The 27,808-nt window shown below is 48.0% G+C and overlaps 1 protein-coding gene across 1 annotated transcript in view; it reads left to right on the plus strand.

The window, feature by feature from the left end:
- The window catches only part of LOC123750137 (tripartite motif-containing protein 59-like), a 151,527-nt gene extending 124,917 nt beyond the window's left edge, over nt 1–26,610 (plus strand). The window contains exons 5-6 of the mRNA XM_069325031.1: nt 24,602–24,847; nt 24,947–26,610. Coding sequence (XP_069181132.1) covers nt 24,602–24,790 — 189 coding nt within the window. The 3' untranslated portion in view covers nt 24,791–24,847; nt 24,947–26,610. The remainder of the gene's footprint in view (nt 1–24,601; nt 24,848–24,946) is intronic.
- The last annotated feature ends 1,198 nt before the right edge of the window (nt 26,611–27,808 follow it).

Raw genomic sequence — 27,808 nt, forward strand, 5'->3', positions numbered from 1 at the left:
GACTGACTGTATCACGATGGCCCAATTCTCCCTTGGCCACTCCAAAGAGGCAGCGACTTTCTCGAAGGCTGCGAAGAACTTCGAAACTTCTCTCTCGTTGAATTTGGGGACCATTTTGATATTCCTTACCGGATCGAAACCGCTTGCTCCAGTTTGTCTCTGTCCAGCGCCTAATCGTAATACTTCTAGTTCATGTTGTCTCTGTCTTTCGTTTTCTTCTCTCTCCGGCTGTTCTCTTTCTCGTTTCTCTTCTCTCTCTCGCTCTTCTCTTCTCTTTCTCGCTCTTCTCTTTCTCTTTCTCGCTCTTCCCTTTCTCGTTTCTCTTCTCTTTCTCGTTCTTCTCTTTCTCGTTTCTCTTCTCTTTCTCGTTCTTCTCTTTCTCGTTTCTCTTCTCTTTTTCGTTCTTCTCTTTCTCGTTTCTCTTCTCTTTCTCTCTCTGCTTTCCTTTCTTCGAATTCTAAACGTCTCATCTCTAATTCTTTATCTTGTCTCTCTCGTTCCATTTCTAATTTCTTCCATTCTATTTCACGATTGATCTCTAGGGCACGCATCTTGACTGTTAGGAAGCTGATATTAAGCTCGCCTGCATCACTGTCAACGTCACTGCCCTTGTCTTCCTTTTCTGTGGAAGCTATTTCCTCACCTTCCCTTGTACTAGGAGTCTCGCTTCCCTGTTTCTCTTCTGCCTTCAAGTGCCGGTGAACCTTGGACAATATTTCCACACGGGAATCACTGGCACGGATCTTGATCTCCAGGTAGGCGCTCACTAGTACAAGCTCCGGTTTGCTCAGATACTTTAATCTGGCTAGACAGTCCTCTCTATTCAGAAAAGCCTGCACATCGTCCAAATCATCGATGGTAGCTTTTTTCTGCCATTGTCACAGATGGAACACTCAACTAGCACTTGACACACCGCTTACACTTTAGCACTTAATGCACCGAGCACTGTTCTACGACCATATTGCACTTTATCGCACCAAACACTGCACTTGCCAATATTGCACGTAATTGCTTCGGGCACCGCACTACCCAATATTGCACCGAATCACAGCGAACACTTCGCTCTACAATATTGCACTGAATCACTGAGCACCGCACTACTCAATATTGCACTTAATTGCTTAATCACAGCGAGCACCACACTGCACAATATTGCACTTAGTCACTCTTGAGCACCGCACAGGACGTATAACGTCACAATCGTCTCACACAGGGGGGAATTATATACAGGGATTACGCCACTTCACCACCCCTGTCAAACATACTTAACAAGGGGACGGATCCCGCTGGGGATGCCAATTATGTTACGGCCCTCTCGGGACACAACGGGGTCCTTACTCTGATGTTGTTAGAGGAAGATATATGTATCCGTTCCCAAGCCAGTAGTGGCTATCAAGGGATGAGATCCGTGACGCAAGTAACTTAAAGGGAGTAGGGAAAGAAAGTTAAGAACTTAATATTATAATTAACACCATCACCGATTAAATATATAAAATAAAAGAGTGCACAAGGGGGAGGGGTATTATCTCTTTACAAGGGGATTAATCCACAATCGATGTCTTCTGCTGAAGACGCTGGTGCCATAACTCTCGGTGCCGAGTCCTTGGTGCTTTCTTCGTGGCCTCACAACGAATTCTCCAAAGAAGTTGAGCCTACCCTGGCCACAGGTCAGCCAAAACACAGGTCCACTGGGGGCACCGCCGTGGAGGCCGTCAACCACACGTCCAGCTGGTCTGCTGGCAGGTTCTGAGCCAACAAGGCTGGTACGGCCACTCCACGAACGATAAAAGGGGAACGCCCTAGACAGGAGCCTCGTGTGACACCACAAATCACTCTCCTGTCTTCAGTACCCCAGTGGATGATCGTCTCCAACAGTCGGTCCCGGGTAAATCCTTTTACTGCCACTCCACTGGCAGGCTAACACGCCACAGTGTTCTTCCGGGGGGGACGGCGTCACAACAGCTGCAGCAAAGTTCAAGGTATGGAGACTGGCTGCCTCGGGTAGACTGACTCCACCTTCAACACAGCGGTCCCAGGTCGACTCTGTAAACAGACACGTCATCAATGACTGGGACACACTAAAACACCTCACTTACAGGCTCGGGCACAAACACCTGACGTATCCAGTCCATAGATGGAGCTGTCGTCGGAGCACCACCTCACCAGAGGTCAGGAGCGGCTATGTTGTGGGCTGCACAGGACTGGAAACTGGCCCTTGTGGCTGGTACACCTTGTCCTCACCAGGTGTCGTCGTCCGTTTGGCGGGGGTTTCGGGAGCTGACCCACAGATGGCGTGGTCGTTACTGCTCCGTGCTCGGACGCTGGATCCGGGTTCGTAACAAGCTATGACCCACGTGGTTCACTAATCACAGTGGAGTACACTTAACACAGTGCACAGTACACAGTGGAGTACACATTTTAAGCCAGAGTAAAACACTGGCTTAAAATACCTCTAAACAAAACACACACCAAGCTAGTAGCGCGGTACAGAAATACCTAACTTGTAGAACATCGATTATAGGGAGACGTGAAAGGAGTGGGAGGAAGACATAGTCCCACAGGGGAAGTCAGAATGCCACAGCTGCCAGCCAGAGAGAAGGGAGAGCACAGCTTCTTGAGCTCATTTCAATATGCTGCCGGGACGGATACTCAGCTGGTCGTACAGCAGCAATCATCACAAGTTTACTCAGACGTTCATTACTAGTTACTTTAATAATTATAAGAATAGCTGATAACTTGTTCAATATTATATTTAATAATCAACCAGCACAGTCTGAATGTTCTATGAGAAGCAGATTCATCTTATGTTTGACAAGGAAGACATGAACAAAGGTATGAAACGCTCTAAGTATAAACTTTATGTTAACTAACTATCCTTCTCACAAGAATATTTGGAACTTGAAAAACATAAATTAATAAATGAGTCGCAACATGGTTTTACAAATGGCCGTTCATGTTTAACAAATTTGCTTTCTTTTTATTCCAGCATAGTTGAGGCAGTTGATAGTGGTAAGGATTGTGATGTTGTGTACCTTGACTTTAGCAAAGCTTTTGATACAGTGCCACATGAAAGACTGATTAAAAAAATAGAGGCTCATGGTATTGGGGGTGCTATATTAACTTGGATTAGGGCATGGCTATTCCAAAAGAAACAGAGAGTTAGAATAAATGGGGTTAAGTCAGAGTGGGATAATGTTGTTTGTGGAGAACCTCAGGGCTCTGTCCTTGGACCTCTGTTGTTTATAATATATATAAATAATTTAGATTCAGGTTTGAGTAGCAACATCTGCAAATTTGCAGATGATACAATAATCGGTAGGGAAATTAACACGGAAGAAGACTCACTATCACTTGAAGTTGATCTAAATAGGGTTTTGAAATGGTCAAAAGATTGGCAGATGCAGTTTAATGCTGATAAATGTAATGTTCTGAGGCTAGGTAATGATGATAGAGTTACAAAATACGAGCTTGATGGTGTTGAGATTACGAAGTCGGATTGCGAAAGGGATCTGGGAGTTATGATTAGTAAGAATTTAAAACAAAAGGATCAATGCCTGAATGTTCGTAATAAGGCAAATAGGACACTGGGATTTATTAATCAAAGTGTTAGTAACAAGACACCTGGTGGTGTTCTTCAGCTATATCTTGCTCTGGTTAGGCCCCCATTTAGATTATGCAGTTCAGTTTTGGTCGCCATACTATAGAATGGATATACATTCACTTGAACGTGTCCAGCGTAGGATGACCAAGTTAATTCCCCAAATTAGAAATCTTTCATATGAAGAAAGATTAACAAAGCTTAAATTGCATTCACTGGAAAGGCGAAGCATTAGGGGTGACATGATAAAGGTTTACAAGTGGATAAATGGACATAACAAAGGGGATATTAGTAGGGTATTAAAAGTATCAACAATAGACAGAACACGAAACAATGGGTATAAATTGGATAAGTTTAGATTTAGAAAAGACTTGGGTAAATACTGGTTCGGTAACAGGGTTGTTGATTTGTGGAACCAATTACCACGTAACGTGGTGGAGGTGGGGGTCCCTCGATTGTTTCAAGCGTGGGTTGGACATGTTTATAAGTGGGATTGGGTGGTTATAGATAGGAGCTGCCTCGTATGGGCCAATAGGCCTTCTGCAGTTACCTTGTTCTTATGTAACTCAATTTGACCTCTGGTTTCCAACTAGGAACCCAGGGTTGTAAAACAGGGTTTAGAGGTGACTGAGACTCGGGCAGTTTCGGGGGTTTCCCCGTCCAGGATGGCTATGGAGGCATTCGAGTTGGTTACTTCAGCCGTAGCTCCGGAGTCTGACCAGTGGGCCTCCTCTCTTAAAGCTTTTTCGACTGCCTCGGCTTTTTCTTGTGTGGCCAGGGCTTTGGAGGACGACTCAGCCCCGGGCCTGACGTGGAGGTTCCCGGGGTTGGGGCGGAGCTGACTTGGGGGCCTTGGGCCCTGTTGGAACCCGCCTGGGTTTTCCGATCCTGTGAGCAGGGCTTACTATTACAAGGAGTGGGGGGTTTCCTTTTCCCCCCTCAGCTTACATTTTGGATTTGGGTTCAGCTCCTCTCCTGGGTTCGGTTCTATGACCCTGTGGATCCTTCGGTTCTGTGACCCTGTGGATCCTTCAGTTCTGTGACCCTGTGGATCCTTCGGTTCCGTCCTTCTGAGTTTTTCAGCTTCCCGCGTCTCGCCTACTGAAGTGCGTTCGGCTATTGCGGCTTACCTCCTGTGTGACCCGAAGTATGCCTCAATAATGGATCCTTCTTCATTCAGGTTTGGATCTTCATTTCCTTACTGGGTTTGTTATGAGATTCTGGGCTCGTCTTAACTTGCAGACTGCTCCTTGTTTTTGCTGGATGCTTTGGGACTCTTTGTGTCGTACCTGCACATTTGAATGGCACAAGGCATTGACTGTGGTCCAGGTTTATCTGGGGGACTGCGCAACGCACCTGCAGGCCCTTGATGGGGGGTGCACAACGCGCCTGCAGGCCCTTGATGGGGGGTGCACAACGCGCCTGCAGGCCCTTGATGGGGGGTGCACAACGCGCCTGCAGGCCCTCGACGGGTGGTGCACAGCGCACCTCCAGGATCTTATATTTTTAGCGTATGATTCAAAACTCCCGCGGCTACATGGGATTCACATCACGTTCCTCAGGGCTCTTGTAAAGAGATGGCGTCTTTAAAAAATCGTGGGTCACATTGCCGGGTGTGAGAGGCTCGGTACTGAGTGAGCAACCAAGGCTGACGCATGCAGCATGAGCTCACAGCACTGCTGTTCAGCATGTGGCCTTAGCATCCCCTAATAATGTCAAAATATATATATATATAATGTGTGTTATTTAGCCATGATAGTATTACAAAAGAGCCTGAGTGTGATAATGACTGTGTACAATGTTAAAATATTAGTGATTCAATGCTGTTCACGATGTCACAGCGCTAGCCACAGTACGACAGCATTATTTCATCCATCTAGGAATCGTCAAATGACTTCGTAAGTTCCTTTACAAAATAAACTTGTGGTCAATTATTCATTTACAGGAATTAGTGACCAGGATTGTGATAATAGCAGGATTGTAGTGATAATTAGCACTGCGTAGTATTGTGGGAGGAGGAAGTTTGGTGAGGGAGGGAGGGAAGGAGAGACTCCATATAGAGTCACTGTGTGGGGCAGCCACTCTTGTTTTGCTCACTATACTAGCTTAGTGGTTCACTATTGTGAATACACATGCACATGGGTATATACAATTTGTGTATGTACCCATGTACATATGTGTGTAGTATTGTGGGAGGAGGAATTTTGGTGAGGGAGGGAGGGAATCATGGTAGCCTCACCGTGTGTGGCAGCCACTCTTGTTTTGTTCACCATAGTGGTTCTATGGCCTTAGTGGTTCGCTCTGGTGAACACATATGTACGTGGGTATATACAATGAGTGTATATAGTGTAATAACAGTAACAGGAGTACAGTATGTTGGGAGGAGCTATTTTGGTGAGGGAGGTGGTGTCGTAATTGTAGCAGCATCTATAGTTCTGGTGGATAAAGCATGAACAAGGGAACATGAATAAAACATTTTCACATGTTTACATAACATGTGTAAATAGTGTAATAAAAACAATAACAGTATGGTGGGAGGAGCAATGTTGACGAGTAAGATGTTGGAGGAGTGAGGGAGGACTGGCTGGGTGTGGCAGCTCACACTCGCAGAGTTCTGAGTGTGTTGATGGTTAATGTATATAGTGTGTGACAATGTATAGTGTGTAAATATGTTTTAAATATACATAAATGAACATGAAACATTGATGTGAATAACAGTATGGTGGGAGGAGGGGTGATGGCGAGTACGATGTTGGAGTAAGGGAGGACTGGCTGGATGTGGCAGCTCACACTCACGGAGTTCTGAGTGTGTTTATGGTGTGTGTATATAGTGTGTGATACTGTACAGTGTGTAAATAGATTGTATATACCCATAAATGATACATTGGAAATATGTGCCAGATATGTGTACACATGTGTCATGCACATAACACAGTGTCTTCGGACAGTATGGATGTTCTACTGCCATAATATAGTGTACGTTTAAAAAAAAAAAATAAAATGTTTATTTAGGTAAGGTACATACATACAAGAAATTTTTACAAAGATTGGTTGACTTATAGGTAGAGCTAGTACATACAATGCCTAAAGCCACTGTTACGCAAAGCGTTTCGGGCATGAAAAACTTAAATGACAAGCTTAATACTAATTGAGCATAAAGAGTAGAATGAAAACAAGAAATGAAAACATAGCTGAAAAAGCAGCACAAATACAATTATGTCGACAAACAGCGCTCTTTAAAAAAAACAGACATTGGTTGACAATAGAAGGGTAAGGTAGGTTACAGGGAATTTATTAGGTATAGCTTCGTTTTTATCTTAAACTGGTTGAGAGAGGTACAGTCTTTAACATGGTTGTTCATTATACATAGGATTGGCACGAAAAAATAAATAAAATGTATTTGGAACTGTGCGCAAAAAATTAACAAAAATATTTGTGGCAACTCGCGCATCTTGACCCGGGGGCGTACGCCACGGGCGAACAGGGATTGATGACGTCACGCGTGAACTTACGGACCCCATAGCAGCCAAAGCAAGTACAATTTTGACTTTTTGTTAACGTATCCATACTCAGGAAAGGGTTTTTGACACTTAAAAAAAAAAAAAATTCTAGAGAATTTATTTCCTGCGCACTGGGGGGGTGCCATATTTGGAAGTTGAGCAGCCTAGTGGTTAATGAGTGCCTTTTTACTCTTGCCCTTTTGTGGGATGTTGGCGCGGTTCAGCTTCATGTGCAGGATCCTTCTCTGTCAGCTGCGCTTGTAGCCAAGCACTTGCGCACTCATTGCTTCTTGGTTTCAATCCTGCATTACGTTTCCCTCCTGGAGCTGTCTTTGGATTGGCTTGCGGACAATGTAGAGGTGCTTGGGGCCATTCCTGGGTCTAGCGCCTTGGTCTCGGCTGCTCGTGCGTTGTTTGCTCTCTCAAAGCTGTTTGCGCTGAATCTGCGGGAGGCGCTGCTGCGGTTTTTCGCTGTGTATCTCGCGTGTCAGCAGGCGGTGCTCACTTCCTTCTTGGAATCTGATGGGCCTTGTTTCTTAGGTTGTCCTCGCCCTTTTGTCCTTTGCTTTTTGCGGCCTCTGCGTTCAAGCAGTATATTCTGGCAGCTTCTTCGAGTTGTGGCCTGATGTCTGACTTGTTGATTCTCCGGGGGTCCCTGGGGGGTCCCTTCCCAGAGGGGTCATGCCAGGGGCTTGCAGTTCCGCCTGTTGGGGTGGGCCACAGGTGCCGGGTTCGGAGCCGGTGTCGCTTATGGTCCTGGCTGCACCTGGCCGGTGTTGTTGTACTTTTTGTTGTACTCACCTAGTTGTGCTTGCGGGGCTTGAGCTCTGGCTCTTTGGTCCCACCTCTCCTCAGTGTGTGGTGTTCGCTCTGTGCACATGTTGGGTTCTTGTAAAGAGCAGCAGCCCTTTTGCGGTTCGTCCCATTGACGGGGCAATGGGGGGGGGGGGCTTGCTCTGTATGCTCATGCCTGGTCTCATGATTTGTGAGCTTCTCGGGTCATTTCTTGCGGCCTGTGGTGGCGTTGGGTGGTTCCTCCTCCTCCTCCTTCAGAGGATTTGGGGATGGCAGAGCAGGCTTCTTCTCCTGCGCTGTGTCAGGTCATTTTGGAGTGGGTATGCTTGGGCGTGGTCGAAACAACGACGTCTTTCAGGTGGGTTTCCTGCCTGTTTCCAGTTCCAAAACGGGACTGTGTGGACCTGCAGTTCATTCTGCACTTGTCCCGTTTGACCCCTTGGGTTTCTTGCCCCTCGTTTCGGATGACCACTCTGTCCCAGGTCCAGCTTCTGTTGGAGCCAGGCGTTTGGATAGTGTCCCTGGACGTCAAGGACGTGTATTAGCACGTCCCTATTCATCCGGGGTTCAGGACTGACTCAGTTTTGTTGTGGGGAGTCAGAGTTACCACTTTCGTTGTTTTCCATTCGGGTTCAATCTGGCACCTCGAGTATTCATACAACTTACCCGGGTCATGGTGGTCCACCAGTGTCTCTTAGGTGTTCGGGTGTTGGCTTACCTCGACGACTAGCTGGTTTGGGCTCCCATTTGGTCTGCGTGTCTGTTCACCAGGGGTTTGGTACTTTCCCAGCTACCTGGATTCCAGTTCCTGGTGAACTGGTGGAAGTCCCATCTGGTTCCCTTCCTGGTTCGAACCTGGCTGGATCTTGTGTGGAACTCTTGGTCCATTTCCTTGTCTCTCCCTCCGGAGTCTCTTCTTTGGCTGAGGTCCCGCCTATACTTGTTTCTGGAGGGCTCCCAGGTCACTCGGTGGTTGTTCGAGGGTCTGTGCTGGAGCCTGAACTTTGTGATGTTGATCTACCCGCCGGGTCAGGTATGGCTTCCTTGGCTGCTGCGTCGCTGTCTTCCTCTTCGAGTTTTTCGGGTTCAGTACCTTGGCGCCTACCTGAGCCCTCGCTCGATGGTGCGGGAGTCCGCAGTGGTGTGGTTTGCGCTTCGGAGGGTTCGGGTTACCCGCGGATCGATGATTCGGCTCTATTCAGACTGCTCCTGGTGGTTCATTGCAGTCCTTGGCTTTTTGGGGCTGGTTGCTTCGGGTGACTAGTCTGCTGAGTTCTCGGGGGTTTGGCTCTCCTGGCGGTTCATGTCTGGGGAGTGTCCAATGTCCTGGCAGTCGACCTGTCCCGTTTCATTCCCTGTCCACGGAATGGACGGTCGATGCCGATTCGTTCCAATGGCTCTGCCAGACGTTCGGGTGCCTGGAGGTGGACCTTTTCATGTCAGCATGGTCGCGGCGTCTTCTGATATATGTGGTGCCCTTCCCCGACCGTGGAGCCGTTGGGTTCGATGCCTTCTGGCAGGACTGGTCGAGGTGGGGGTTCCTCTTCCTCTTTCCCCCGGTTCAGCTGTTACTCCAGGTCCTGGCTCACTTGCAGACTTACCAGGGGCGAGTAATCCTCCTGGCCCCGTGGTAGCCGGCCCAGCCTTGGTTTCAAGCGCTGCTTGCCCGGTTTCTGAGCCCAGAGGTTTTTCCACGGCTCCGCCTCTTTCAGCAGATTGACTCGGTCTGTTACGAGACTGGTTCGCTCTTCTCCTTGAGTCTTCGTGTTTGGTATTTTTGACTTGGGTTCATCACCATCTATATGGTGATCAGCTGGCTTCATTGATGGTGCCCCATCTGCAGGCTTCGTGTCGGTGGCAGTATGAAGTTCCTGGTGGTCCTTCTGTTTCTTTTTGACTCTTCGTCATTTTTCTTCACTTTCGGTTTGGGTGTTGTCCTTTCTCTTGTGGTTGTTCCAGGACCGTCATCTTATGCCGAATACTGTCCCCTCATATTGTGTGGCACTGGCGAGGCCGCTGCAGCTTGCTTTCGGTTAAGATGTCACTTCTGCGCCGTTTCGTATGCTGTCTCGTGCATTGTTTCACCTCCGGCCTGCTCGTGTGCCGCCTGAGCCGTCCTGATCTTTGGACAGAGTGCTCTTCTATCTTTCTTCTCCTCAGTTTGTTGTGGCCCCTTTGGTTCAGGATTGTTTCTCTAAGGCTTTTTCTGTTGGCATTGGCGTCTGGGGATCAGGTTGCAGAGCTTCATGCTCTTCTCACGTGCAGGGGTTTTTGCTCTTTTGGTCGTGGTGATAAGTACGTTCGTCTGCAGCCGTCTCCTTGTGAAGGCTGAGTCTGCTGATTTGCAGAGGGGTCCTTGGATTGTTGATGCTTGGTTGTGTCCGGTTGCAGTCCTCCGCCGTTATTTGTGCGCCACGGATTCTGTGTCCGGGGACGTGCTTGGGGTTTATCCAGTTTCCCTTCTTCCCTTTTAGTGGGTACGGGTCTCTCCGGTTGTCCACAGGGTTATTAGGTCTAGCTAGCCTGCAATCTATACTCGTGCCCATGACGTTCGTAAGTTTGCTGCTCTTGCGGCCGTCTTTGGTAACATGTTTTGGGCAGACATTCGGGCACGGGGTTTTTGGCGGTCAAACAGGGTCCTGGCTGCACGCTGCCTCTTGAACGTTCCAGAGCCAAGTTGGGCCTGTGTCGCTTTGGGTCGGCAGCTGCAGCCTGTCTTGACTTCGAATTGAGGTGTGGAGCACCGACCGCATCCCAGTAAAGTCTCCTTCTGTTCTCTTAGGTCTTTGGTGAAGTAGCTCCGGGAAGCTATAGGGGCTCCTCCCAGTTCCCCCCTCCCGGGGAGGGGGGAGCTGGGAAAACATGAGGCTCGTGTGACGTCTTGCTTGTTTGCTAGTTTTAATTTTGGGGTGTTCTGTTCACTCGTTTGGCAATTTTCGTTGTTTTAACCAGAATAGGGTTTGTTTTGTGGCGCTTACCTTTCTGGGTGCCTGTCCCAGTAGATGGCAGACATAGAATGCTCCAAATCACATGTGCATTTCTATAGGCCATTGCTCCTCGTGCTGCTCTGAGGGGGCCAGGTCCTGGCTCGTGGTCCCCGGTAGGCCTGGAACTCTACCCACACTGACTGTTGCAAATAGTTAGGGATATCCTTATCAGCCTGGATGGTAGCACTGGGAAGCCTCCGGGACTCACCCAGAAAATGGCATTTCATTACCTTCAATGCTGTTTTTTTTTCATTTTCTCACATTGGTCATATCACAAGATATTGATTTTCGTTTTAAGGAGTGGAAACCTGTTCTTAGGTTTATCTGGGTTCCCCAAGGTCAATTACTGACTTTCCTTAACCCTTTAACTGCGCAACACATCATATGATGTTTTCAGTGACTTGCAGTACCTTGCGCTCCACATCATATGATGTATTGGAGTACTACGCAAGATTTAAATGGCCCGCGGATACATGGGGTTCACCACACCTTCATCAGGGCTCTTGTAAACAGACGCCATTTAAAAAAAAAAATCGTGGGCCAAATTCCAGGGTGTGAGAGGGGCCTCAGTATTGAGTGAGCTACCAAGCCTGACGCATGCAGCATGAGCTCAAAGCACTGCTGTTCAGCGTGTGATCACAGCATCGCCTAAGAATGCCATAATGTACATTTGCATGCTATTATTTAGCAATGATATTATTACAGAAGACCCCTGACTGTGATAAAAATTACCAGGATTCTGATAATAGCAGGATTGTTGTGATAATTGGCGCTGCAATGGGAGGAGTAATCTTGGTGGGGAGGGAGGTAGCATTGCCTGCAGACTCTGTGTGACCACTTTTTACTGTCTGGACTCACTGTACCAGCTTAGTTGTTCGCTACGGTAAACAAAACATGCAGATACTTATATGTAACGTCTGTATATAACAGCAAAAACAGTATGGTGGGAGGAGAATGGTGGCAAGTCAGGTGAGGTGAGGGAGGAAGGGAGTGGCAGCCAGTGATGGGCTGCCCCTGCCACTGCCACTCAGCATACCAACTTAGTGGTTTGTTATGGTGAACACGAATGTAGATACTTATATATAACGTCTGTATATTGTGAATAAAAGCAAAAACAGTATGGTGGGAGGAGAATGTGGGCGAGTGAGGTGTTGAGGAAATGAGTGGCAGCGAGTGGCTGGCTGGTGTGTGGTGGTCACTCCTCGTTGCTTTTTGACTCATAATACCAACTTAGTGGTTCGTTATGGTGAACAAAACGTGTAGACACTTATATATAACCTGTGTGTATATAGTGTATTAACCGACAAAGTATTTGTTCACTGCTTGATGAACATAATGATTGAATCAACAATATGCACACCATATTTTTGAGTACAGAGATGATTCACTCATTTCATTATATAAATATATCTCACTACACACTATTGAATAATATTATAGCAAAAAATTACTTAAAATCAGTCAGAGACATTGCACTAATTAGGTAATTATCTCTTTGTGGCAACTCCTGCCTGACAGCTGGGGAGCAACAGACCGTCTGGGACTGGGACGCACGCTGAGTCAGCGCCTGTTTTTTGCCTGACTTCCCCGCCCTATAGCGGGCAATATATGCCACTTGCGATTTTTTATTATTTTTCCCGTGATCAGAGAACAAATTAACAGGTTTAGAAGACATTTTTTTTTATTTTTTTTTGGTATGCGCCTGTGGATGACAAATGCTAAATAGTCCGGTGCCACACAATGGTTAACATACAATCTACAATAGTTGCCTAACTCCTGGATAAATATCTACTGGTAGGTGAACAGAGGCAACAGGTAAAAGGAAACATGTGAACCATTTCTGTCCTGCAGGGTGATTGAACCTGTGATCCTCTATTGAACCCGGGATCCTGGCCCATTCACAGAGGCGCAGAGAGCGGGTGAGCACCAGCACCAACCCTACAGGTGCTGAACCTGTAGCTCCATCCCCCCTCTACTGGCAGGGGGGATGGTATTGCACCTGTAACTCCAGCATCTCTCTACTGGCAGGGGGTTGGTGCTGGACCTGTAGTTCCAGCACACCTTTCTGTTACCAGTGGGTAACAGAAACCCACACAAAGGACTACCATGATGGTGAAATATGGATCTCAGAGTACAATCTTTTCAGATGTGATAGGAAACACCGGCTTCAGGGTGGGGTCAGCCTCTACATCAAAGACACACTCATCTGTACTGAGCTGCTAAACACCTCAAATGATATGGTGGAAGTGCTGATAATCAAAATAGAGATTTTAAATGTAGTTATTGTCCTTGTATATAAGTCACCGGAGGCAAACCCTCAGCAGTTTAAAGACCAACTAATGAAAATAGAACACTCCTTGGAAAACCTCACAAACCCAGCTCCGAACATCATCCTGCTTGGGTACTTCAACCTACGGCACCTGAAATGGAAGCACCTGGCTGATACAGTAATATCAGAAAGAATGCCAGGAAGTAGCCTAAATGAACAGGCACATGCAAATGACCTGCTACGGATGTGCGACAGGTTTGCCTTAAACCAGCAAATAGTAGAACCAACTAGGAAGGAGAACACGCTAGACCTCATTTTCACTAATAATGATGAATTGATCAGGAACATAATGATTACAAATACCTGTTACTCAGATCACAACTTAATTGAAGTTATGACAACCATGGGGAGTAGACCTTCAAAACCAGTCCACATTCCCGGTGGAGGAGATTTCAGCAAATCAACTTCAATAATAAACAGATAAACTGGGAGCAAATAAACCAGGACTTCACAGAAATAAACTGGGAAGAACAGCTAGAAAATGCAAACCTGAATCAGTGCCTGGAAAAAATAAGTTCAGTAGCACTAGAAATATGTTCAAATCACATACCTCTAAGAAAAAAGAGGAAGAGATGCAGATTGGAACGGGAACGTCGTTCCCTATATAGGCGAAGAAAACGAATCGTGGAACAACTTGAGAGTCACACCCTATCTCAAGAACGGCGAAGGTTAGGTAGAGAAATAGAAACAATTGAACGGAAGCTACAAGAATCATACAAAACCCAGGAGAGGTAAAGAGAGCAAAAGGCCATCAGTGAAATAGAGAGAAATCCGAAATATTTTTTCTCCTATGCAAAATCAAGATCAAAAACCACATCTAGTATTGGGCCCCTGCGAAAGGGAGATGGAACTTTCACCGATGACAACAAAGAAATGAGGGAGCTACTGAGGAAGCAGTACGACTCTGTTTTCAGCGAGCCATTAAACACACTAAAGATTGATAACCCAAATGAATTTTTCATGGATACGATACCAACATCAAGTCATATATCAGACGTTACCCTATCCCCACTGGATTTTGAAGAAGCCATAAACAGTATGCCTATGCACTCTGCACCAGGCCCGGATTCTTGGAACTCCATATTCATAAAGAATTGTAAAAAACCACTATCGCAGGCCCTCCACATTCTGTGGAGACAAAGCCTAGATACTGGCGTTATTCCTGATATACGAAAAACAGCAAAGATAGCACCACTTCATAAAGGAGGAAATAAGGCAGAGGCAAAAAATTACAGACCGATAGCACTAACATCGCACATCATAAAAATTTTTGAGAGAGTGCTAAGAAGTAAGATCACAAAATACATGGAATCACAGCATCTCCATAACCCCGGACAACATGGTTTCAGAACAGGGCGCTCTTGCCTGTCGCAGTTGATGGACCACTATGATATGGCATTAGATGCTATGGAAGACAAACAAAACGCTGATGTAATTTACACAGATTTCGCAAAAGCTTTTGATAAATGTGACCATGGTGTTATTGCACATAAAATGCGTTCAAAAGGAATTACCGGAAAAATAGGCAGATGGATCTACAATTTCCTGACCAACAGAACCCAATGTTTAATAGTCAACAAAATAAAATCCAGCCCATCAACCGTGAAGAGCTCAGTCCCCCAGGGTACTGGGCTTGCTCCAGTACTTTTTCTCATCCTCATATCGGACATAGACAAGAACACAACATCAGAGGCACTGTATCATCCTTTGCAGATGACACTAGGATCTTCATGAGAGTAGGCAACATAGAGGACATGGCGAACCTCCAGTCAGATATAGATCAGGTCTTTCTATGAGCTACAGAAAATAATATGGTGTTTAACGAAGATAAGTTCCAGCTCATGCGCTATGGAAAAAATGAAAATATAAAAACGGAAACCACGTACAAAACTCAGGCAAATCATAACATAGAACGAAAAGGCAATGTAAAGGATCTGGGTGTACTCATGTCGGAAGACCTTACCTTTAAAGAACACACCCCCTCCCCGCTCAGCTCGTTGTCGCCGTGTGGGGGCTTCGTGGGCGGCTGCCGGAGTGTGATGCTCCTTAGGACAGTCCTCTGTCCTTTTCTAGCCTTGTGCTACTGCTGCCGTCCTCTCCAATTCTGCTGGGCACCTTTTCCTTTTCCTTCTGTTTCATTTTTCTCCCCCCCTCTTCTCCTATCTGCTTGCCGTTTCCTGCCGACCTTTTGCTCGTTCTGGTTCTTCCATGGACTTCTTCTATTTTGACGCCCGGGTGCTTGAGGAGGCATACTCATGCACCCGTAGAACTGCAGTACCCGACGTCGAGAGCGAGGGGAACCTTTTATTGTCAATCCCCACTTCGTCACTGAACCCGATCTCGACGGACTGTCGGTTTCTTAAGGTAGCGTTTGTGGGGCGTATACTCACGACGCACCCCTAGGAGGCCCCGACAAGATCGGCGATAGCTTCTTGTTGGGTGTCCTGCCTCTAATTGTGGCTCCATGGTGGGTGTGGGGGCACATTCGTGAGTGAATTCTTCTTTTCGTCAAGATGATAACCCCTGTTTCGGCTGCTTCTGGCTTACCTTCTCAGGCTCGTGGGGTGGGTGACCAAGCCCCCGAGTCGGTCCGTATTGGAAGACCGGGCTCTGTAGCCTCCACTGCATTGGGCCCCGACCTTGCTCCTCCTTTGGCCTCTCTGACTCCTTCCCCTGGCTCCCCTCCCTCCTCTGTGGTTGGGTCGAGCCCCAAGCCCCCAGTGGTGACTACCTCGTCCCCTGGCGCGGCTCCTTCTCTAGTTGTAACTACTGCGCCTTTTAACCCCTCTCTCTCTGGGGGTTCTCACCGCCGTCCTCGTCACGGCCGCCCTCGCTCGATTCCTTCCAGTTCTGCTACCTATCAAGCCTTGTTTGGTCCCGCTTCGTGGGCCAAATATTTTGATCTCCTCCCTCTTGATTCTGCGCCTCCTGACGATTTCTCCCTTCATCGACATCTCATTGATTCCGTGGATGCCTCCATTACTTTCAATCCCACTCGTCTCGGTACACGTGTCGTTGCTGCTCCTTCTCAGGATGCTGCTTCCCGCTTGGCTGCCTTATCCTGCCTTGGCGAGACCCCCGTTCGGGTCTCGAAGAACGCTCAGTTGAATGCCAGTGTTGGCACTATTTTGCTCCCGCCCCATGTTGCAACCGGTGTTCGGGACCTGCGCGACTGCCACGACGATATTCGACATATCCTCGCTGCCCAGGGCCATTCTATTCTCCAGGTGGACACGTTTACTCGTCCCCCTCGTGGTAGTCGCCGTCAACCCCTCCGGGTTGTGAAGATTACCTTTGATGGTAGGACCCTTCCACCCTCTGTCATTCTTGCTAGTGCCAGGTGCTCTGTCCAGGAGTACATTCCTTCTCCTCGGCTCTGCAACAAGTGCTGGAGGTTTGGGCATGGTGCCCTCCGCTGCTCCGGGACTGTCTCTCTCTGTCCTTTGTGTGGTGGCGAAGGTCACTCTAAGTCGGAGTGCACTTCTCCCCAGGCTCGTTGCCTCAACTGCGGTGAGGCCCATCCTACCTTCTCCCGTGCGTGTGTCCATTACAAGCTTGAGGCAGCCGTCCTCAACCTGAAGCACCGGGAGCGTTTATCTTTTCCTGAGGCGAGGCGCCAGGTTCGCCGGCTCCCGCCTTATGCTAATATCTCTTATGCTCGCGTGTTGCGCTCTTCCTCTCCTCGTCCTTCCCGCCTTCCTCAGACTCGCAACCGTTTCCGGGCCTTGGACCCTGATGCGCCCACTGCCCCCTCCTCTGTTCCTTTGGGTTCTCTCCCGAAGGATCCTCCTCCTGGTCCTCTGTCTGGGGTTCCCCTTCCTTCTACCCGGTCTGTCGTGTCTTCTGTGTCTTCTTCCTCGTCCCCCTCCGATCCTCCTTCCCATCCTCTTCCTCCATCTATCGGCTCTCCCCACCGCCTGTCGGTGCGGGCGGATGTCCATCGCTCTCCTAACGGCCGTCGTGTGTGCTCTCGTTCGGCTTCTCCTGTTGAGACACTGGAATCCGTTGCCCGGTACGTAGTTGCTGGGACACCGGTCTCTTTAAGTCAGAAGCGTAAGCCTGGCTCCTCTCCTTCCTCTTCCCCGGCGGGTAAGAAGGCTTCGCTTTCTTCCTCAGCTCCTCCTTCTGGCTCTGTTGCTCCTTCCCCTCCCGTTTCAGTGCTTGCGCCCCCTGTTCCTGCTATGGAGGTTTCTTTGGCCCCTGCTTCCCTTTCGGTTGCTGCTCTTGCTGGGGTGCGCTCCCCTCTTTCTACTCCCCCTCCTCCTGCTGCTGTCCTTGACGGCTCCTCTCCGTTGTCTCCTCCTCTTCCTCCTCCTCCTCCTCCTCCGGACCCTGCCCGCCCACCTCTGATCTGTTCTCCCGTTTCCTTCCCTCCGTCTTTGCTCAGTTTACCCATGCCCCCTAACCCTGACTTTGCTGACCCTGATCCCGACCCTGATATTCTTTAACGTGCTCTGTTGCTCTTTCGCCTTTGTTTCTTCCTTGTTCTCTGTTTTTGTGCTTTCTCTTCTCGTCGTTGTCCATTCTTCAATGGAACGTTCGAGGTTATTACGCCAATTTCCTCGAACTCCAACTTCTGATTTCGCGGTTTTCGCCCCTTTGTGTCTGTCTCCAGGAGCCAATGCTTGGTGCTCGTCCTGGTCGTTTTCGTGGCTATTCCTTTCTCTCCCCCCCCCCCCCAGCCATTGCTGGGGCTTCTAATTCTTCTGCTCTCTTGATTCGGGCTGATGTTCCCTTTGTTCCTTTACTTTTTCCTTCGCCTCTCCATTGTTCTGCTGCTCGTATCTTTGTGGGGAAATGGTACACAGTTTGTTCCATTTATCTCCCCCCAAGTGTCCCGCTCTCTCTTCCTGATTTGAAACACCTCCTGGACTCCTTGCCGGAGCCTGTGCTCCTGCTGGGTGACTTCAATTGTCGTCATTCTCTTTGGGGTGACGTTCTGACGAATACTCGGGGTCGCCTCCTTGAGCCGTTTCTCCTCTCTTCTTCCCTGTCTCTTCTGAATTCTGGTGAGCCCACTCATTTGGACTCTCGGACTCGCACCCTTTCTTGTCTTGATCTTTCTCTCTGCTCTTCTTCTCTTTACTTAGATTTCACGTGGCAGGTTCTTGATGACCTCCATGGAAGTGATCATTTCCCCATCCTTGTTTCCTTTTTCTCTTTTCGCCCTTCCCTCTCTTTCCCTAGGTGGCAGTTTGCTAAGGCAGACTGGACCCTATTTACCCTCAGTGCTGCTCTCCCTGACCTCTCCCTTCTGCCTCTCTCTCGCGCTCTCCTCCTTTTTCATGACACTGTCTTCAACGCTGCCCTCCGCTCTATTCCTCGCTCTTCCTCTCGGGGTCCACGGAAGTGCGTTCCCTGGTGGAATGCGGACTGTGCTCGGGCTGTCCGCTGTAAGCGTGCAGCCTGGAAGAGGCACCGCCGTAGGCAGACGACCGATTCTTTTCTTTTCTTTCGGAAAGCGAGTGCGGTGGCCCGTAGGGCCATCCGTACGGCTAAACGTGAATGTTGGGCATCTTATGTCTCAACAATTACGTCCGAGACCCCTCTGGCCCAGATCTGGAAGCGTATCCGCAAGATAGCGGGTAAGTTCGTTCCCGATGTTTCACCGGTCCTTCACCTCCATGATACTCTTGTGGCGGACCCGTTGCAGGTCGCTTCCAAACTGGGTTCCCACTTTTCTTCTGTTAGCTCTGGTCTTCATCTTCCCCAATCTTTCCTTCTTCGTAAACCTGTCCTTGAGTCTCGTCCTTTAGATTTCTGCACTCATCTTCAGCTTCCCTATAATGATCCCTTCTCTCTCTCTGAACTTCGTTCTGCCCTGGCCCTCTGCGGTTCTACGGCGGCGGGCTCCGATGGTATTCATTATGAGATGCTTCGCCATCTCCCTCCGAGCACGTCTCAGTATTTACTGAGTCTGTATAATCGGATCTGGGAGTCGTCGTCAGTCCCTGAGGACTGGCTCGATGCCGTTGTCCTCCCTGTTCGCAAACCGGGGTCTCTGGGTACTTCCCCTAAGGACTATCGCCCTATTGCTCTCACAAGTTGTGTCTGCAAACTCTTTGAACGTATGGTTAACGTTCGTCTGATGTGGTTCCTGGAACACCATCACCTCCTCTCCCCTTCTCAATTTGGTTTCCGCAAGTGCCGCAGCACGACAGATGTCCTGGTGAACTTGGAGGTCTATATTCGTACTGCTTTTGCTGCGAAGACCTCCGTTGTTGCCGTCCTTTTTGACCTAGAAAAGGCTTACGACACTACTTGGCGTTATCATATCCTATCTCAACTTCATTCTTTTGGCCTTCGTGGTCATCTCCCTCTCTTTCTCCGCAGCTTCCTCTCTCGTCGTTCCTTTCGGGTGCGCCTTGGTACCGCTCTCTCTCCCTCTTTTCAGCAATACGAAGGTGTGCCCCAGGGTAGTGTTCTGAGCACTACTCTTTTTCTTGTTGCCCTCAATGGTCTTCTTTCCTCTCTTCCTTCTGGTGTCTTCTCCGCTCTCTATGTCGATGATCTTACCCTTTGTTGTCAGGGTGATGATTCGCCTCTCCTTCAACGCCGGCTTCAACTTGCAATTGATGCCGTGTCGTCTTGGGCCACAGGTCATGGCTTCAAGTTCTCTACTTCTAAGACTTGTGCCATGACTTTTACGCGGAAACGGGTTGTTCTTCGTCCCTCTTTGTCACTTTATGGTCATCCCCTTGAATACAAAGATTCCGCGAAGCTTTTGGGGTTATTCCTTGACACTCGTTTGTCTTGGTCTCCCCATATCTCTTACCTCCGTGTTGAGTGCTCTAAGGCCCTTACCCTCCTTCGGGTCTTGTCCCATACTTCTTGGGGGGCAGATAGGCGCACTCTTCTTGCTTTACATTCCTCTCTCGTCCTGTCTAAGCTCGATTATGGTTGCCCTGCTTACTCGTCTGCTTCTCCTTCTACTCTTCGCCGTCTTGATGCTTTGCACCATACTGGGTTGCGCCTCAGTTCTGGTGCCTTTCGTTCGACTCCCATCCTTAGCTTATATGTTGACACTGGCTTCCTGTCTCTCCAGGACCGCCGTGATCGCTACTGTCTTCGCTATCTTGCGCGGTCCTTGCAACATCCTTCCTCTCGCCTCTGTCGTGCTTTAACTTTTACCCCTCCTGCGGTTCCTGTTCCTCTTCACCACCTCCCTCTTTCTGTCCGGTTATCTCGTATACAGGATTCTCTCTCCGTTCGTATTTCTGATGTTTCTCCTCGTGTTGTTCCTTCTTTGCCCCCGTGGAGGGTCCCTCTTCCGCGGTTTTGTACTTCCTTGACCCGTATCACTAAAGCTTTTACCCCTCCTACGGTTCTAAAACGCCTTTTCCTCGAGCACTTTTCTTCTCACTCCCGCTCCGTTTCTGTCTTCACTGATGGGTCTTAGTCAGCGGACGGTGTTGGCTACTCTGTTGTTTTTCCTGATCGCACTTATATGTGTCGCTTGCCTCCGGAGACTAGCATCTTTACAGCGGAACTTTATGCTATTCTCTATGCTCCTCGTCTCCTGCTTTCTCGTTGTCAGTCTTCCTTTGTGGTTGTTGTTGACTCTCGTAGTGCCCTCATGGCTCTCGGGTCCTTTAATCCGGTTCATCCAGTAGTTGTCGAGATCCAGCATTGGCTGTTTCTCGTTCACAGTAAATTTAGGTCAGTTGAGTTTTGTTGGGTTTCCAGCCATATTGGTGTGTCTTTAAATGAGCGTGCGGATGCTGCCGCTAAGGAAGCTGTCCGCTCTTGTCCCATCTCTCGTAAAGGCATTCCGTATTCCGACTTTTACCCGGTTATCCATTCCTCAGTCCTTACCCGTTGGCAGGCTTCTTGGTTGTCTGTTACTGGTAACAAGCTACGTACTCTTAAATGTTGTGTTTCCTCGTGGCCGTCCTCCTTCCACCGTAACCGGCGGTGGGAAACAGCTCTGGCGAGGTTGCGTATTGGCCATACTCGCTTAACCCATGGTCACTTGATGGAGCGCCGCCCTGCTCCTTATTGTCCTAGTTGCATTGTCCCTCTTACGGTCGTGCATGTCCTTCTTGAATGTCCTGACTTCCAGGACGAGCGTGTGTCTTGCTTTCCGACCGCCCCCTCGCGGTCACCTGTCCCTCGATAGAATTCTTTGTGACTCGGATACTTTTGATATCGTTCGCCTTATGCGTTTTTGTTCTCGTATTGGCATCCTTGGTGATATTTAGCGCCCTCTGATTATTTTGCGTATTTGATGGTGCTACATAGCCTTCCCGGTTTGGTGCCTTCTTTTGATAATTACTTACTTACTTACTTTAAAGAACACAATAAAGTAGCCATCACAACTGCAAGAAAAATGACAGGTTGGATAACAAGAACTTTTCACACTAGAGATGCTATACCGATGATGATACTTTTCAAAACGCTTGTGCTCTCTAGAGTGGAGTACTGCTGCACAATGACAGCACCTTTCAAAGCTGGAGAAATTGCTGACCTGGAGAGCGTGCAGAGATCCTTTACTGCTAGAATCCACTCAGTAAAACATCTAAACTATTGGGACCGACTAAAGAGCCTAAAACTGTACTCCCTTGAGCGCAGGCGGGAGAGGTACATAATAATTTACACGTGGAAAATATTAGAGGGGCTGGTCCCAAACCTGCACACAGAAATAACATCACATGAGACCAGAAGACATGGCAGGATGTGCAGAATACCCCCATTGAAAAACAGAGGTGCAACAGGTACTCTGAGAGAGAACTCTATCAACATCAGAGGCCCGAGACTGTTCAACACGCTTCCACTACACATAAGGGGCATAACTGGCCGACCCCTCACAGTGTTCAAGAGAGAACTGGATAAGCACCTCCAAAGGATACCTGATCAACCAGGCTGTGACTCATACGTCAGGCTGCGAGCAGCCGGGTCCAACAGCCTGGTTGATCAGTCCGGCAACCAGGAGGCCTGGTCGACGACCGGGCCGCGGGGACGCTAAGCCCCGGAAGCACCTCAAGGTAACCTCAAGGTAAGGTAACCACCTCTACTGGCAGGGGGGTTATGCTGCACCTGTAATTCCAGCACACCTCTACTGGCAGAAGGTTGGTGCTGGACCTGTAGCTCCAGCACCCTCTACTGGCAGAGGGTTTGTGCTGGACCTGTAGCTCCAGCACACCTCTACTTTCAGGGGGTTGGTGCTGGACCTGTAGCTTCTACCCCCCCCCCCCCCCCCTCTACTAACAGGGGGTTAGTGCTGGATCTGTAGCTCCAGCCTACCCATTCTCGCACTTTCTCTCAGTCAATATTGACTTATTAAATACGTGCATATGTGACATACTAAACATACTAGTTTACCTTGAAAAGCTTCATAGAAAACACCGTCCTTCCCTAACATTCTTAGTATGTTAAGATAAGCATCTTATTGCTTCGTAATTACAATTATTATTTAACCTATACCTATAATAGGTTAAGTAATAATTGTAATTACAAAGCATCAAGATGCTTATCTTAACATACTGAGAAGGTTAGGTAAGGTCGGTGTTTTCTATGAAGCTTTTCAAGGTAAACTAACAAATTAAGTATGTCACATATGCACCTATTTAATAAGTCAATATTGACGGTAAGAAAGTGTGAGAACGGGTTGAGCTCCAGCCAACCTCTACTGGAGGGGGTTGGTGCTGGACCTGTAGCTCCAGCCCCTCCCTCCCTCTACTGGCAGGGGGGGTTGGTGCTGGACCTGTAGCTCCAGGCTCCCTTTACTGACAGGGGGTTGGTGCTGGACCAGTAGGCTGACACTGTCCACAGGTGATAATGGGGCCCACACTGCCCACAGGTGATAATGGGGCTGACACTAACCACAGGTGATAATGGGGCTGACACTGACCACAGGTGATAATGGGGCTGACACTTACCACTGGTGGTAATGGGGCTGACACTGACCACTGGTGATAATGGGGCTGACACTGACCACAGGTGATAAGGAGGCTCACACTGACCACAGGTGATAATGGGGCTGACACTGTTCAAAGGTGATAATGGGGCTGACACTGTCCACAGGTGATAATGGGGCTGACACTGACCACAGGTAATAATAGGACTGGCACTGACCACAGGTGATAATGTGGCTGACACTGACCACAGGTGATAATGGGGCTGACACTGTCCACAAGTGATGATGGGGCGGACACTGATCACAGGTGATAATGGGACTGACACTGTCCACAAGTGATGATAGGGCGGACACTGACCACAGGTGATAATTTTGGCTGACACTGTTCACAGGTAATAATGGGGCTGACAATCACCTCAGGTGATAATGGGCCTGACATTGTCCATAGGTGATAATAGGTCTGACACTGCCCACAGAAAATAATGAGGTTGACAACGCAGGTGATAATGGGGCTGACACTGTCCACATGTGATAATGGGTCTGACACTGTCCAAAAGTGATAATGGGGCTGACACTGACCACAGGTGATAAAAGGTCTGACACTGTCCAAAAGTGATAATGGGGCTGACACTGTCCACATGTGATAATGGGTCTGACACTGTCCAAAAGTGATAATGGGGCTGACACTGACCACAGGTAATAATGTGGCTGATACTGTCCACAGGTGATAATGAGGCTGACATTGACCACAGGTGATAATAGAGCTGACACTGCCTGCATGTAATAATGGGGCTGGCACTAACCAACGGTGATAATGGGGCTGACACTGACAACAGGAGATAATGGTTGTGACACTGACCACAGGTGATAATGGGGCTGACATTGTCCACAGGTGATAATAGGGCTGACACTGTCCACATGTGATTATGGCGCTGACAATGACCACAGGTGATATTTGGGCTGACACTGTCCACAGGTGATAATGTGGCTGACACTGACTACAGGTTATAATGGGGCTGACACTGACCACAGGTGATAATTGGGCTGACACTGACCACAGGTGATAATGGGACTGACACTGACCACAAGTGACAATTGGGCTGATAATGTCAACAGGTGATAATGGGGCTGACACTGACTACAGGTGACAATGGGGGCTGACACTGACCATAGATGATAATTGGCTGACACAGTACGGATGTGGCAATGGGGTTGACACTATCCACAGGTGATAATTGGGCTGACACTGTCAACAGATGATAATGGGGCTGACACTGGACACAGGTGATAATTGGGCTGACATTAATCACAGGTGACAATGAGACTGACACTGTCCTCCGGTGATAATGAGGCAGAAACTGTCCACGTGAGATAATGGGGCTGACACTTTCCACAGGGGATAATTGGGCTGACACTGTCCACAGGTGATAGTGGAGCTGACACTGATTACAGGTGAAAGTAAATCTGACACTGACCACAGGTGAAATTGGGGCTGACACTGTCCAGATGTGATAATGGGGCAGACATTGTCCACAGGTTGAGGACCTCCGCAGGATGAGGGAGCCCGTCAAGAGGCTGGTGGAGGTTGGCCGGGTGTTGGTCGTCCTGGAAGACCACGATGGCCGCCGCTATGGCAGGATAACTCTACAAGACGAACAGCTGTACCTCTATTTCTTCATAATACTTTTGAGTGTAATATGCTTGAAGGAGTTGTTATCCCGATGACGTCAGCTCCACCCACTCCTGCATCAGCCCATGCCCGCCCACGCCTACACCCTCCAGGTTACTTTATTACAACCACTAGTCTTACTGAGTTATGATAACTAATGTGATAACATTTTGTTATACAGTTATCATTGTGTTTTATTTCATTTTCTGCAGGTGAGGTTGTGGGCGTGCTGGAGCCCTTCTGCACCCTGGCGTTCCTTGACCTCGGGTGGGCGGGATCAACAAGAGGGCGGGTCACCATCCGGCTGACCCCTGACACTCCGCTGGCCAGACAGTTTGTGTTGTTGTGTACTGGCCAGCGGGGCCACACCTACCGCAACACTAAACTGATGTGGGTGGGGGAAAAGGGTCGGTCGGATGAGTGTATGATGGGCATAGACTACGAGAGTAACGATGGTGAGGGAGGGCCTCGCTGCTGCCTGACCTCCAGGGGCAGTACCGGGAGTCAGGCCAGGCAGGAGCTGTAGTGTCCAGGGCTAGGCCGGGGGGTCTCAGGTGTGCCCAGTTCATCATCACCACCATGGACCTCCAGGGTGGTGGCCAGTGGTCAGGTGTCTTCGGTGATGTGGTGAGCGGCCTGGATGTGGTGAGGGCAGTAGTCAACCACCGTGGCATTAGGGAGGTGACTGTGGTGGACTGTAGTGTTGTGCTGCCACTCTAGTTCACTGTACCACCACCATCACTACTGTGGTGTTGTGCTGCCACTCTAGTTCACTGTACCACCACCATCACTACTGTGGTATTGTGGTGCCACTCTAGTTCACTGTACCACCACCATCACTACTGTGGTGTGTTGTGCTGCCACTCTAGTTCACTATATCACCATAACTGCTGTGGTGTTGTGATGCCACTCTAGTTTATTGTGTGAGAATTTTTTTAACTTTGACCACTTTGACTTTTGACCAACACAAGACAAAACGGAACATTGGGTATTAATTGGATAAATGAGAGGGAAGAATGGAAGTAACTGCAAAGGGCCTATTGGCCCATACTTCCTCTTGATGCTTCTATATTGGTACGGAGTCTTGAAGTGGGTAGAATATAGTTGTGCATTAATTGGCTGTTGATTGCTGGTGTTGACTTTTTGATGTGTAGTGCCTCCCAGATGTCAAGCCGCCTGCTATCGCTGTATCTATCGATGATTTCTGTGTTGTTTACTAGGATTTCTCTGGCGATGGTTTGGTTGTGGGAAGAGATTATATGTTCCTTAATGGAGCCCTGTTGCTTATGCATTGTTAGTCGCCTGGAAAGAGATGTTGTTGTCTTGCCTATATACTGAGTTCTTTGGGGTTTACAGTCCCCAAATGGGCATTTAAAGGCATAGACGATGTTAGTCTCCTTTAAGGCACTCTGCTTTGTGTCTAGAGCGTTTTTTATGAGTAGGTTGGCCATTTTTTTGGTTTTATAGTAAATCGTCAATTGTATCTTCTGATTTTTGTCTGTAGGGATAACGTTCCTATTAACAATATCTTTCAGGACCCTTTCCTCCGTTCTATGAGCTGTGGAAAAGAAGTTCCTGTAAAATAGTCTAATAGGGGGTACAGGTGTTGTGTTAGTTGACTCTTCAGAGGTTACATGGCTTTTCACTTTCCTTTTTATGATGTCTTCAACGTAGCCATAGGAGAAGCCGTTGTTGACTAGGACCTGCCTTACCCTACAGAGTTCTTCATCGACTTCCTTCCATCCTGAGCTGTGGCTGAGAGCACGGTCGACGTAAGCGTTGACAACACTCCTCTTGTACCTGTCTGGGCAGTCACTGCTGGAATTGAGGCACATTCCTATGTTTGTTTCCTTAGTGTAGACTGCAGTGTGGAAACCTCTACTCCTTTCCATGACTGTTACATCTAGATAATATATATATATATATATATATATATATATATATATATATATATATATATATATATATATATATATATATATATATCAGAGGCACTTTGTGCCTGGGGTAAAAGTGCTGCTAGCTTTTTGAAGGAGTTGGGGTCTAAGCTAATCGAAACAACTAGAGACCCTAGAGCTGCCAGTTTTCTTTTTCAGTGCCTTAGTGTGGCAATCCAGAGAAGAAATGCTCACTGCATTCATGGTTCCTGCCCGCCATCTGAGGAGCTGGAGGAGCTGTTCAACTTGTGACAAGCAGCCTTGTACCCTGCATGTAATCAATATTGTAACTTTTTTTGTGTAATGACATTTTCAAATAAAGTTAGATAAATATACACACATACCAAAAAAATAGGGGTGGTAGGAGAAGAAAATATCAAAGTGTTCAGTGAGGATCCACAAGGTCTTCTCTGAGTACTCTTTATTTTCTTCTCCGAGGCTATGGGTCCCTACACTTGCACCAGAGCTGGTACCCCTTCTAGGTTTATATATATATATATATATATATATATATATATATATATATATATATATATATATATATATACAGGCATACCTCAGAATGCGAGTTTAATCCGTTCCTGGAGACGCCTCGCCTTCCGAAAACTCGCATTCCGAAGTTAATTTCCCCATAAGAAATAAAGGGAAATGAATTAATCCGTTCCTGACTACCCCAAAAACCCCACATCAAACTAAATTTTTATACCTAATTTACCTAATTCATCTAAATAAACCTACAAAACTGTGTTCCAGTTATTACTTACCTTGCTGTCGAGTGCTGTAGGCGTATGGAAGATGGTGAGGAAGGGGGAGGAGGAGAGGAGTTACTGTTTGGAAGGGGAGTCCCCTTCCATAATCACATCACATAACCCCATGCCTTGTAACACTATGGATACCACTTCTCTTTCTAAATTTCTCAAACCAGCCCCTGCTTGCCTTAAACTCTTTCTTATCTGCATCACTCGTTGCAGGGGTATTCTTTAGAAGGTCTTCGTGCAACATCCTGGCTTTCTCACAAATAATGGCCTCCGAAACACTATCACCCCTCAACTCCTTGTCGTGTATCCAAATTAATAACAACTTTTCCACTTCTTCAAGTATTTGTGGTCTTTGTGCCGTTAATGTTCTTACTCCTTT

The sequence above is a fragment of the Procambarus clarkii genome, chromosome 15 (genome assembly GCF_040958095.1).
Source record: "Procambarus clarkii isolate CNS0578487 chromosome 15, FALCON_Pclarkii_2.0, whole genome shotgun sequence".
Lineage (NCBI taxonomy): Eukaryota > Metazoa > Arthropoda > Malacostraca > Decapoda > Cambaridae > Procambarus > Procambarus clarkii.